The 14079-nt window shown below is 34.4% G+C and overlaps 1 protein-coding gene across 1 annotated transcript; it reads right to left on the bottom strand.

Annotated features, from left to right (window-relative positions):
- Positions 1-1424: 1424 nt before the first annotated feature.
- LOC121267522 (GTP-binding protein ERG-like) lies at positions 1425-13286 on the bottom strand. The gene is made up of 8 exons (XM_041171417.1): positions 12608-13286; positions 10529-10618; positions 8740-8885; positions 4557-4715; positions 4358-4424; positions 3060-3167; positions 2801-2940; positions 1425-1935 (listed from the first exon to the last, which is right to left on the bottom strand). The coding sequence occupies exons 1-8, from the start codon at positions 13112-13114 to the stop codon at positions 1851-1853; spliced, it is 1302 nt and encodes a 433-aa protein (XP_041027351.1). The 5' UTR covers positions 13115-13286; the 3' UTR covers positions 1425-1850.
- Between the last annotated feature and the right edge of the window lie 793 nt (positions 13287-14079).

Below are 14079 nucleotides of genomic sequence, written 5' to 3'. Positions count from 1 at the left end.
ATCTGCTCAGTGCCACTTGACTCGCGGGGGACTGTTAAGGAAAAGAATTCCTCTGGATCAGAACATGATAATAATCTGAGAAGCTCCAACAGAAATATGGAGATGGCTATAGAAGACTTCAGAAAGAATGCTGCACAATCAAAGGGTGAAATCCTACGCTAGGTGTCAGAAGGAATACTCTAGAAAATATTCCTCATAACAGATTCTGTTATTGTGTAATTGAGATATAAAATATTCTAGTTGTGGAATATATTTTTGTGATGTAAAAAGGCTCTATAAATACATTGTGAACACACTGTACAGAGTCAGGTAGAGACGTTATTTTACACTATGAATGAAACAATTCTCCTTTGAGGACTTTGTTCATACACTTGTTGTGCAATGTTAATTTCCTACTTTATTAGTGCACAATCAGTTCCAGTTTGTGTTTTCCACGTCCAGTTCCGTGCTCTACTCTCTACCCAGCCACCGGCGTTTCCTCCAACTCAGTAGAACTATCTCATTCCCTCCAATTCTCCCTCCTGTTAGCTTGATTTCATGTCCAAAATATTGAAAAGCATTACAAGGTAAGTAATTTGATCATAAATTAGGATTAACACATGTTAGCTAGTTATTTATATTATTATTCAAGCTAGCTCTTCAGAAGACAGTGTTTATGAACCTAGTATGTCATGATATCTGCAAGCATGTCATTCATCATAATTCATGATCATGTTTCATTAATGATATTACAATTATGTATGTGTTATGCATGGCATGCATCTCACGTTGCATAAGATACGTAAACTTTTTTACAATGAAGTGTAAAATAAAATGACTATTCAGATTCATGATACCGAATGGATGTGCAAGCCACAGACCTAAGTATGGTCTACCATAATATGCTAAAATACTATTAATGAATCCCCTTATGGCCATAGGCTGTGAGACTAGTGCACAATCTTGCACACAAGATTAAGTGTGTGAGTCAGTAAGATGAGTCAGATAAGTCAAAATAAGTCATGCATGTCATAAACATACGTATGAACAATCATGATTTTAAGTTCTCAAAATGAAATATTTTATGAAAAGTCTCATGTTAAGTGTTTTAACGTTATAATGAGTTTCTTACTAAATGTCTTCAACTCATTTTTAGTTTACTTTGTGTTTTTAAATCACCTAGGTGAGAATTTTTTATGAAGTAGACATTGCAAGATAGGACTTCGCCCAGAGAGATGTGGCGGATGCCTAGATCACGCACATAAATTTTAAGTTATAATCTTTATGGTATAAAGTTTGAAAAATTTTTAATAAATGATTTTGCGCACTCTCTTCTATGATTTCAATATTTTAATATGGAACACTTTATTTATTGTAAGAAATTTTTGTATTTGGCCCTTCGTTAAGAAATTTTTTAAGTCAAGTTTAGTAGTACACCGTTTCTATGAGATTTTTAAAAATGACTTCATCCATAACCCTATGGGAATGGGGAGTTACAAAACAGAACAATCTGATAGAGAGAAATACATCTTAAATGAAGGGACCTCATTATTCGTGCATAGATACAGAATCACAGGGAACTCTAATGAAAATGTGGACATTCTCAAAACTTTCTAAAGACCAAGAAACTAGAAGCAGAATGGTGGGAATTCTTCTTGCATGGATGGAGTCTCCCAGACCCACTTCAGTCTCCCAATCAGACAAGAAGAATCATTTGCCACCTTGAAAGCTCCGCTCCGTATTGCCGTTGTATGGTAAGTAACATGGGAGATCAAGGTACAAGTGTACCAAACAGGACTTCTATATACACGTACAGACGGTATGTAGAGAATGTGCAATTCTTGATATTTGCCTACGACTTGATAAACGCATCATTTAAGTCTAACCTGAAGGATGAGATGTACTTCCCTCTTGAATATGGACCTTAGCTCTTCATTAGCTTCAATGCCTATTCTCCTGTGCCAGGAAAAAAAGTATTTATAATTAGAATTATGTAAAATAAAGACCTGAGAACACATGCTATCTATTGATTGCCGCAGGAAGAGGAATAAGTAGAAGACTGAAGTACACAAGACAAACCACCGAAGATGAAACTTTCAGTTCTAAGTTAAAGAAAAATTGCCTCGTTTCCCGATTTCAGAGAAAATCTCATAAAAAATGTTCCAAGTCCCCAGTTCCAGTCAATGTGATCAGGTTCAGATTTTTGCCTCACACCGGAGCCCGGGGCCCACAAATTTTCCCCTCCCTCTTTGTCCTAGTTGGCAACTTGTGGTTGGAGGGTTTTATGGAGGGACTTTGACTAGGCAGGCAAGGCAGGTTTGATTTTGAGTGGCTTGTCCCTATAACTTCCTGAAGGGGCATTCTACAAATTCCTCAATAAAATCAACCTCGCGATTTCTGAGCAGCTTCATATGGATGTCTAATATAAGGTAAAATTAAGTCCCCTTAATAACCGGGCAAGGTTCCAACAGTGAATCATGAATTTAGATGTCGCTTAGCAGAGAACAGATTGGTAATGCACAAACTTAGTAACTCCAGATCTATTTCATTGCAGCACTGCACTAGGATCTGTTCTAAGTATGCATACATGATTACTAATAAAAGAAAAAAAAAAGTATGCATACATGATCAAACAAGACAGCTTCCATCTTGCAAAACATCGAAATACCAGTCAACACTATGAGAAACTAATCTGTTCTAGTATGTACACAGGACCAAATGAAACAGCTTCCATCTTGTAAAACATCGAAATACTTGTCACCAATATGAGAAATAACTACAAATAGATGAATAATGTTTAAGATAGTCGTTTGCATATTACCCTATTTTGGAGCCCTTCTTTCCCACAAGAATCTTGCGCTGGCTTAGCTTGTGGGTGATTAAGTGCTGCTCAATCCTTACAGAACCATCTCGTAATTCTTTCCAGTCTATCAAACGATGTTCAATACCATACGGGATTTCCTGAAAGGAGAAGAGTACATAGTCATTATCCATGCTAATTCCTGAAATAAGCAGATGGTCCAGTTGGCAGATGAATACCATGGCCTTAAAGTAGACAAATGAAAAATTCACAGGTCTACCTGATGAACATGATCCAATAGTCTTTCGCGGACAACTTCTAATGATATATTCTTCATAACTTCTTCACTCATAGCGAAAGGCTCTTCATCCCATGGTCTTGTAACTGCCTAAGCAAAAGAAGCCATTGAAAAAAGTAAAGAGTTACAAGAGCAAGTTGATTGAGTAAATCATAAATAGAAACAGTAATGCCATTTTCATCAGTTCTCTCAATATTCGTTCCCAATGCATCACCTTCACCTTTCCTGTCACATAACAATTCTGCTTTTCAAGGTCAAGGATCAAGAGGATCGATTATGAATGTATTTTATAAGAAGCCTTGTGACAAAACTCAAAAAAATGAAAAAAATGGAACGTCTTTTTTAGCTTCAGTAACTTATCAAGAAATTTTTCCCACCATATAACTATAGTAAATGTATCTCAACAACAGCAGAAGCTAAAGGCTGTGAGAGGTGGCGGAGCTTTTTTCGTTTAATGTTTGGAGAAGGCTCCTAGAATATTTATGCATAATATTTAATCTTCAAGATAGAGAGGACAAAAAGGTCTGAATTGACAAATGTGTGAGACTTGATGGGGCAAATGCAGGACAGATTGGTAAAATAGCGCTCTCTCTCTCTCTCTGGAATTCCAAGTACTAAAGCCCTATGAATATTTTTTTACAAGTAAAAAGAACCCTATGAATATTACAAAAATACAACTAATTAATTTTTGAAACATTTTTTTAACATAATAAAAAATTTTATTGATAATAAAGTATAGGCATAACCCAGGTACACGGATGCTTAAGAAACATTTTTATATTATATAATTCAATATTAATAAATCTTCCAGATGTGTGTATAGCTATTGATACAAAAAGGATAAACAAAAACAAACAAACAAAATTCATATGAATGAAGCACTGTCTAAAACTTTATTTTGAGTATCTTATAAAAAAACCTTTATTATGAGAAAGAGAAGAAACAGAATATTTTTTCTTCCAAGAAAGAAGTAAAGGTGCAGAGACATTGTATGAATTAAACATACGTATCAAACAATATAACTCAGAAATTAATTCTTCTGACAATCAAGAGTTATAAAGAGAGCCCATAGACTGATAAAAAAAAAAAAAAAAATGAGAGCCCATCACTATAGCTCTCACAAGAGTCAACAGTTGACAAAATAGCTTGTTTGTGATGTCCTGGCTGGCAATCAGATGGCATTCTAAAAGACATATAGCAACAAAATAAATTCAAGAAACTCTTACTACAGAAATGTAAATTCAATTAGGAAGAATGATGTAATGGGTGCAACCACATGCCTGCTCCGTCAAATATTTAGTTAGATCTTTTACTCCATAGCCCTTCAGTCCTGAAATCATGAAATACCTACGGAGTAAAATTATATAATATGAATCAGAAGCAAAATTATATAATATGAATCAGAAGCTATCATTATTAGACAATTTTCAGAAAGGTCACAACCCAACTTTTTTTTTTTGTCCGGCAAGAAATGCTCACCTTTCAAATCCGGGAAGATCTTTAAATTGTTCAGCAGCCTTCAACAGATCTTTCTTTTTCTCAACTAAATCAACCTTATTTATACACAATATACGCTTCTGTTTTGGGTGCGGTTGTGCCCCCATTTGTTTGATCAATCTTATAACCCTTAAATCAGGCCTGTATGCATGGCAGAATGAAAAGATTAAAACAACTGAACTATAATTACAGTCAAATACTGAACTATGTTTTAAAATAACTATGCATTCATGCAACTTAATTTCACATAAAGGGAAAATAAAAAAGAAAAAGAAAAAAAATACGGTGTACAGGTCCTCGGCAAGGTGTTTCCTGCAAGTGCACCTCGGGTAATTTAAGAGGAAAATCCCCCAGTCCGATAGCCTCCAGAGATTTTTTTCACCCAAGGGGATTTGAACCTTAGACGTGAGTGAGCATACCCACAAGCCCAAGGCCTTTACCACTTGAGCCAACCCCTAGGGGGTTAAAAATACAGCATCATACTTAGGATTATCAGTTGTTTTGTGTGATATTAAGGGCTCGTTTGAACACTTAGAATATCTCAGAATATCTGTGAATAATAGTTAAATGGTTTGTGAATAATAATGAAATGCTTTAAGTTAAGATGTTTTATTGAGTTTTGAGAAAGGAGAGAAAAAAAGTCGAATAAAATTTTTATAAAGTTCAAAACTTGTTTGAATATAATTTTTTAATATAATTTTTGTGTTGAAATTTGAAAAAGTTGTATTATTTTTGTGTTTTGATTGGAAGTTTGGGAAAATTTATTGAGTTTTGTATTTGGATAATGATTAGATGAAAAAGTTGAAAATTTGAAATTGAAAAGTGATGTTGGGGAAAGAAATATCTGACAATATCTCAGTGAACTAGCCCTAAGTTTGCATGCAACTTATTTAAGTAATCATATAATTAGGCAAGCCTTCATTTTCTTCAATTACATGGAATATCAAAATTTATTAAATGAAACTAATTATCGGATTGCCACGACAGTAGAGTGAGATAATGATGGGATTGTAGTATAAATTTTAGCATTTCCTTTCCACTGAAGGTAAAACCAGATGAAAATAAGACAAAGCCATGAAAATCTCTATATGCCAATTGTTTAGTAAACATATACTTGATACTTGCTTACCATACAATTGATATTTTTGTCTCATTTCTTAATTACAGTTTTTTTTTTTTTTTGTAAGTAGTGATTTTATTATGACTAGAAAGAGGATGATCCCCACTACACAAAACGTATACAAGAAATACACGTAACTGGAAAAGGGACAAAGAACTAGGAAGTCTGGAAAAGTGGAATCAGAAAAAGCTGCAGGGTTTTGGGCTACGGCCCATTGAAATAGGGTATTGAGGAAGGATGACTTGAGTTCCACCACCAACTTTCACAATATTTAAAGCTACAGAGTTTTTGGCCACTGCACACATTTCTGATGTTCTGCAAGTGGTCAGACATACCCTATAGCACACTCTTCAGAGGAAGACTGAAGACACATCGCCGTGAACAATACAGTGGATCCTCCTCACTACCAACATCCACCAGAAGATTTTTTTAGTTCCATGTATCGAAGTTTGTTTGAGCAATGCTGAACAAGAAAAGCTCTGTTTCCCACTCTCAATAACCTCACATAATCTCGGCACTCCACTTGTTTGTGGCACTACGACAAGAGAAATCAGCTACAAAACTAATTCTCCCCAACGACATCGAATGGAAAACTCCCCTACCATATTCTGTGTCTGCTCATTTCCTTCTTGTACCCATCATTTGCTGCTATTTCTAAGTAAATTATTTAAAAACATACTGTATACTTGATTTTCTCCCCTCTACTTGTTTCTCTAACATATTATCTCATATATGAACGGGGTTGAAAGTGTCCATGAAAATCGGTAATCAAGCCAAAAGTTACAATACTGTAGGATATTCATTTTTTCCTTTTCTGTTAAGTAAAGACTACAGCAAAGATAGACGGTAGAATATTTTTTTTAATAACTAATACTTGTTAAAAAAATTAAGACCTAATATAAAACTTACGTCAATTTGTCACCTATGGCATAAAGCCCTAATCAAAAAAAGAAAAAGAAATAGCCCTTAAGGGTCTTATTTCGTTTTATTATAAGACATGGCTAAGGTTTCCATTTGCTTCCTAATACAGATAATTGCAAAGCAAAAAGAGAAGGCTCGGGTACAATTTTGAAATCTAGGATAACAGAGACTAATAAGAGAATCAGTAAACGAGAATGCAAAAGTTTCTCCAGAAAAAAAACAAGTCAAGGAAAAAAAAATACACAAAACACATAACCAACAACAAAAGAACCAAAAAAACCAAAGATCACATCATGTTGTAATGCTCATAAACTCAAAGGAAGTTCTTCATTTATGGAACATCATGATATTGTCAAATAAAAGTGCTGGCCATGATGTATGCTTACTACATTGAAGTTGATGGAAACGTAATTCTTTAAATTGACCCTGACATTATTTGAATAAGTGGGCTTTAGATAAACTTCTCTCTTTCAAGAACCTTTGGATGAGTAAGGACTTTTGCTAGCTAGAGGATATACCTACCGCAAAGGGAAAGTGCACAACAAAAGAAATCCATAAAATCTGCAAAAGTGGAAAGAGTAAAAAGGGAAAAAGGCGAAAAAGACTTTGGTAGAAGTTATTATAACAAATGATCTAGCTATTTTATTTGTTTTGATTGGCACTGTCCAGGAACAGCGTCCCGACTAATCCCGGGGATGCATAGGCCCTCGGCAAAGAGTTTCCCGTAAATGCACCTCGGGTAATTCAAGAGAAAAATCTCCCAATCCGATGGCCCCTAGAGATTGTTTGCACCCAAGGGAATTTGAACCTTAGACTTGAGAGGAGCATACTCCTAAGTCCAAGGCCTTTACCACTTGAGCCAACCCCTAGGGGTTAACAAATGATCTAGCTGGTACAGAGGTAAATAGTGATATTGCCCCACAAAGGGCTGAGAGGCACAGAAAGATCCATATAACTAACCCCAATAAGGTGGTATCAAACGATTCCCATTCATAAATAATCTAAAATCCCCTTCATCCCTCAGCATATTTGAATATAGAAGGTTTAAGAAAGAATCAACCATCTCCCGCCACATAATTGATGAATCCAAAAATCACCAGGCCCTAATGTTCCTCTAAGAACCTTTGTCTTCAGCCACTAGGAATAATGAGGAAACCTCTTTTTTAGGGCGATGCCCCCACACCACAAATCATGCCAAAATTGAGCTTCTATCATCCACTACAAAAACTAACAAACCATCAAATGCTACCATTCTTTTTCAGAATTTGTTGCTCTTGCATGTTCAGTGGTAACCTCTTGCAATGACACAGTGTATGAACCGTGTACTTATTCTTCTTTATTTAGCCAAGTTTTTAGTAATTATGGAAAAACTATTATATATTAATTTACAATGACTGCTCTATGTAATTTAGAAAGCACTAAAGGTTCAAACAGAAGTTCATTAAAAAGAGACAAGATAAATCAAGTGTGTTGAATAGAAGGATACAAGGATAGCATTATAATTGAAAAATCAAATAAAAGTTACTTCTTGGTAGAAAGATTTTAGCGTATCTAAAGGTAAGTATGAAAAGCTTCAATCCAAACACGACAGGAAATATCTAAAAACGAAATGTATTATAAGAGTGTACATGTAAAATACAGTGCAAAGGCCCAATGAAATATAGAAATATAATTACATAAAGAATATGGCAGTTGTGGCAGGTGACACCCCCAAAGTAAAAACTTTTACATCTCTCATCTCGAAGAAAAAGGTTATAAAAAATGTTGCTCAAGGAGTAATGGCAAAATCATTATTGTTATGTTGGGCACCAAGTGCAATTGGGTGTTTTCTCTTGTACACATCCAGTGTATTTGGCTACGTTACTGATATTGATAAATTACTGATATTGATAAATTTTACTTATAAAAAGAACTTAACATGATAAGAGTGATAAGAAGAGCAGACTCTCTTCATAGCGCGTGCACACGCACACACACACACACACTCAATGCAAGTAGCAGACACATGCACACAAACTGAATTGACAGCTTTATAATCTCCCTACCACAGTGATGATGTTCTGAAATAGTAGAGAAAAATTAGAGAGAAGGATGTCTACTTGTGATCAAATGCTATTCACTGACCTGGTAAGATGCCTATGGACATCAAAAATAACAATGAGCACATCATAGAGATTAACAGAACTCCAAGCACATTCCACACGAATTTTCATATCCTTGTGAAGATATCCACTTTTATTCAACATAAGTCCTGGCGTATCAAAAAAGCACTGCACAAAATAACAATTACATTAGAGAAAATTGTGCAGTTACAATAACGAGAATGTGTAGTCTTTAAGTTTTGCAATAACGAAAATTTTGCAGTCACATAACGAAAATTTGTAGTCCTAAAGTTCTCCTTCACTAGAAAACATAAAGATGGTGTCAAAATACAATTTAAGTGATGTTCCAACACTCCATTTTATCTGCAGTTTTTTTATACAAAAGAAATGCTTCAGCCTTTGGTAAAGAAACACATAATTTGAATAAGAAAATCTATAATATTTCATTTAGACTGCAACGCATTCCAAAAAGTATAATTAGATGTAGAATTAAAAATTACAGAAACATGGAAGAAAATTCCTGAAGTGTTGGGCTGCAGCATCAACCTAACTGAAAGAGTCTTTGAGCACTCAAATTTTTCATGTGCATTTTTATTAGTTTCATTAGCTTGTTACTTTGTTAAGCATTTAATTAGTTAGACTGCCAGCTCTATTTTACATGTGCTCTTATTCATCTTGTATATAAGTAGAGCACTCAATGTAAATCAATCACAGTTCCTTAATAAACTTTTTCATTCTTCCTTTCACTTTGTTTACCATGAGATATATTTTTTTTTATAAGTAATCAGAGAAATTATTAGAAAACACGAGAGATATAAATATGAAAGGACAATGACTTCTTTTAATTATATGCCTAGGAAAAGAGACTAATCTGATTTCAGATGTAATAACTAAGGGAAAAGCTTCTTTGCCCACTTAGTTTGACCGCCCTAGTTGACCGCTGGTCAAAAGTTTTCTTCTTTTTTTTTAAGAAAGTGATTTTAAGTGTATTGATGTATTTTTTTATTTTTTAAAAATATTTAAATATATTAAAAAAATGTGAAAAGAAAAAAGCAAAAAAAAAAAAAAGCCTGGGTGGCACGCCCAGCAGTAAAAGCTGGGCGGCATAGTAGCCCCACCCAATAACTAAAGATTTAAGGGGGCAAGACATTTATTTCTAGCATATTACCTTTTATTTATTTTGGGAGAATGTATACTGCGCCCCCAAATTGAAGCTCAATTTACAATATGGTACCCAAACTACCACAGTTAAGCCATTGTGCCCTCCAACTCACACTATTTGTCATCTTATGTCCAATTTCGACCATGAGATTTTAAAGGATGGACCACATTGTAGCTTTTTTATAGTTTGAAGGTGCAATGTTTCAACTTTGGACATTTAGATACCACTCTGCAAATTGAGTATCAGTTTGGAGGTGTAAAATGTATTTTTCCCATATGTTTTTTACTCTTTATAATGGTATGTTACAAGAATTAAAAAAGTTTTGGAATTGTTGCAACAATAGTTGTAACAAAGCAGAAGATCTGAACAAATTAAATTTCACCAATTTATCCAGTCACACAAGAAACTACGAATGAGGAAGATTATTCCTTGAGCACAAATATTTGCAATGTATCTAAAGACCAATCCAGGACAAAAAACACGTCATGTAGAAAAATTAGAATATTTATTGAGTCGCATATATTATGTATTAAAGTGATTTAGAAATTATATGCATGTGATAACTGTTTAGTTTTGAAAATAGATGCACACTGACTCGTGTTTACACACATATAAGTGAATAGGTAATATATCAAAACAAGATACGCACAATTTGGGTTTTTTCTTTTGTCATCACTCCTAACACTTCATGAGTAGTGGTGTTTGTCTTCCGAGAAACGGCAGCAACCTTTGTCCCAACCTGTAACAAATGCACTGCAAATATAACATATGCGTGCATGTGGTTAACCTCTAAAAAAACATATGTGCATGCAGTTATAAGCTAAAAACTGCTAGTACTTGACCGATACTGGAAAATATTGATCAGATCAGATTATTTGTCACCCTTCTATCTATAAGAGGCCAGATAAAACACCATCAATTGGCTGGATGGAAGTGAATCAGTCTTAAGGCGACCGGATAACTTTGATTAAGCATTTTATCTACATATTATTTGTCACTCTTTCCCAACCAACCAGAGGAAATCGACTGCAAGTCTTAAATCAATTAACTAGATGGATTTTGGACTCATCACCAACTCCACCCCACAAAAAATCCTGTTGGGGATGAGTCAGTGAGGAGTTCAAAGTCCATCTAGTTAATTGGTTTAAGATTTTTGAGGAGTTCAAATTCCATCTAGTTAATTGGTTTAAGATTTTCACTCCAATTTTGTTATGATCATGAGGGTTAAAGGTTTTAACCAAATTAGTATCCAACAATCTTATGACTTTTGGATCAATGGTTGGGTCTTTAACAATTGGAATCAGAGTTACTTATAAAAAAAAAAAATTGGAATTAGAGTAGGGACAACGTCACGTGTTTCAAGTCATGGAGGGGACCTATAAGCTGGATTAAAATGCCTTGGTACTATGCATGGGCATGGTGTTAAGTCATTGAATACTCATAGATGAGTGAAGCCGTTAAAAGGGAAAGGGCTACCACCAGGTCAATGTCGATAGAGTGGACCACCGTGGACGTCGGATTTGGAAGTGTGATGAAATGTTATGATCCTGAGGGTTAAAGGTTTAACCGAATTAGTATCCAACAGTCCTAAGACTTTTAGATCAATGATTGGGTCTTTAACAAATTTCCTCAAGCTAGTTGGGAAGCAGAAATTTGTTGGTGTTCAATCAAGCTCTATTGGGAAATGGATAGGATGTTTATTCAGGATTAAAATCCCTTTCCTAAGATTTTTTTGAAAAGTAAATTCCATTCTTAGACTCACAAAATTTCTATATCCCATAGCCACCCTTGGTACACAACAACAACAACTAAACAGAAAGGGACCTAATTTACTGGAGAAAAAGCTCTAGCTCCTAACCAGGTGTATTCTCTTGTATACTTCCTGTGTACTTGAGCTATGCCTATTTCAATATTAATAATATATCTTCTTACTTATAAAAAAATAATTACAGGAGAAACAGCAATGCACTGCCTTCATAAAACTTGGTTATGCTGACCAGTCCATTTATGCTGAACTGTTGCTTCTCTTCACCTTCAATGTGAAATTGTTTTTAGGATACTCATTTAATAAACATCTCTATGCCAAAGCATTGATTTGTGTAGCAACTCCTACCTCACCGTTAATATTTTTGTAAAAACTCCCCAAATCTCCCACATGCCAAAACTAACGCATTTGGCTTGACATTGTATTAATAGCACTCCAAGTTCAGCAGTAGAGTACACAGGGCGGAAAGAAATAAAAAATATATTAGAAAGAAAAAGAAAAATCATCACGCACCATGGAGAAGCAATAGAAGACATCATCCAGGCACCACAACTTTGATACACAAGGCACAAGCTATCTTGTAATTCATTGATGACACTATGCGTGTCATGCATAGTACTCCAAGATGAAAAGCAAAAATTAATTCTAAAAAGTTAAATGTTTTCACAAGTTTTTATTACTTGGACTCACAATATTATTTACATAATGATTTAACTTCTAACATTTTCAAGCAACCGTGTTACTAAACTATGAGTTTCAGAAAATAACATTACAAGCACCTACTATTCAACTAAAATCTTGGAAATGAGCTTCATATCAAGGTAGACTTGTTTAGACATTTTCGGAAAGACAACCTACAATTCACTCGGCACAGGCTGAATTACTCCTGAAGAACTTCTGAAAGTTCAAGCTTACATATGAAATGATGGTGCAAAACATATATTAATAGCCAACAAAACCAACCATGTAGTTTGTAAGTGCAGACTTCCCAGCATTTGGAGCACCAATTATCCCGACCGACAATGACTTCTGGTCCTCCTCCTTCACCACAAGCTTCTCATCCTGCTCCTCCACCTCGTCGTCCGCTGCCTCCAACGCCGCCTCGAGCAGCACCTTGGCAAGCACTCTCCTCCTCCTCTCCTCCTCTTTCTGCAAAGTCCTCAATTTTCCTTTCTGGGTTTCCTTCGCAAAGATTAACTCATCAGCTTTCGCCCTATATTTCTCATCCCAAGTGGGCTGCTGAGCGGGTTGAGCGTTGGGCTCCGAAGCAATGGTTGGTATTGTGTAATGGGTACTGTCAAAGACAGAGTCTGAGTCATTTTCAGAGTCCGAGAATGTGGTTGTATGTGTGTGATCTTCTTCTTGAGGCTGGGCTGAGAAAAATTGATAAAGAAAGGTCCGGGAGAGAGGGTCTCTGTAGGGTTTTGGAGGGAGGGTCGGGAGTGTTCTCAGTGCGCTCAAAGCTTTCATCTCTCAGCTTCTATAGACTCAACATAGAAAGAAAGCGAGAGAGAGGTTTGCTTGGAACTGTTAAAGGTCCTAATGGTTTTGCGGTGGTATGTGTTACTGTTGCAGAGCGCTGGACTTTGAGGTTTTAGGTGTTTTCAGTGCTGGCTTGTTTTTTGTTTTTAACACTGGGCTTTTTTCTCGTTAACTTGTTTTGAACACGGATCGAAGAATTGAGGAAATTCTCTTTAAAAGAAAAAAAAAAAAAAAAGGAAATTCTCTTTAAAAAAAAAATTAACTTCAACAAAAAAATATATTTAAATATTTTAACACAGCAGCTCGGGAAAAGATTTTCACAAAAATTGTTTTCAATCCAAACTACCCACTTTCATAAAACCCAAAAAAAAAAAAAAAAAAAAATCCCAAAATATTTTTAATAGAATTGTAAAATATTATAGAAACTTTCACATATGTTGTTACTACAAAGCTTATTTCTCACAATCATTTTTATAAATTTTTATACAAACTATATTTTAAAATGAGAGTATTTACGTAAAATGATATTATTTTATAACTTATTTTATAAAAATGCCTCTCTTTTAAAATATAGTTATATAAAAGGTTATAAAACTATTTATATATATATAAAATATATTTTATATAATTTTTTATATACTAAATTGCTAATTAATATAACATAAGATTTTGATTTTATTATTCATGTCTATAAATCTTATAACATAAAATTAATATAATATTTGATATAATATAAAATCAATTTTATAAAATTTTAATAAACATTTGATGTAACATAAAATTAATCTTACAATTTTTAATATAATATTTGATATAACATATAAATTTTAATCTTATAACATAATATTAAAAAAAGTGAAGTTCCTTTGAGGAGAAGAACAGTCATTAGAGGAATCAGTTCTCAAGTCTCAACTTATGTAGTGCCACATGTGTAAAATGGGTAAACCGGAAGA

The sequence above is a fragment of the Juglans microcarpa x Juglans regia genome, chromosome 5S (genome assembly GCF_004785595.1).
Source record: "Juglans microcarpa x Juglans regia isolate MS1-56 chromosome 5S, Jm3101_v1.0, whole genome shotgun sequence".
In the NCBI taxonomy this organism is placed as follows: Eukaryota; Viridiplantae; Streptophyta; class Magnoliopsida; order Fagales; family Juglandaceae; genus Juglans; species Juglans microcarpa x Juglans regia.
The sequence above is the reverse complement of the archived record's forward strand: the minus strand, read 5'-3'. Positions and strand labels throughout refer to the sequence as shown.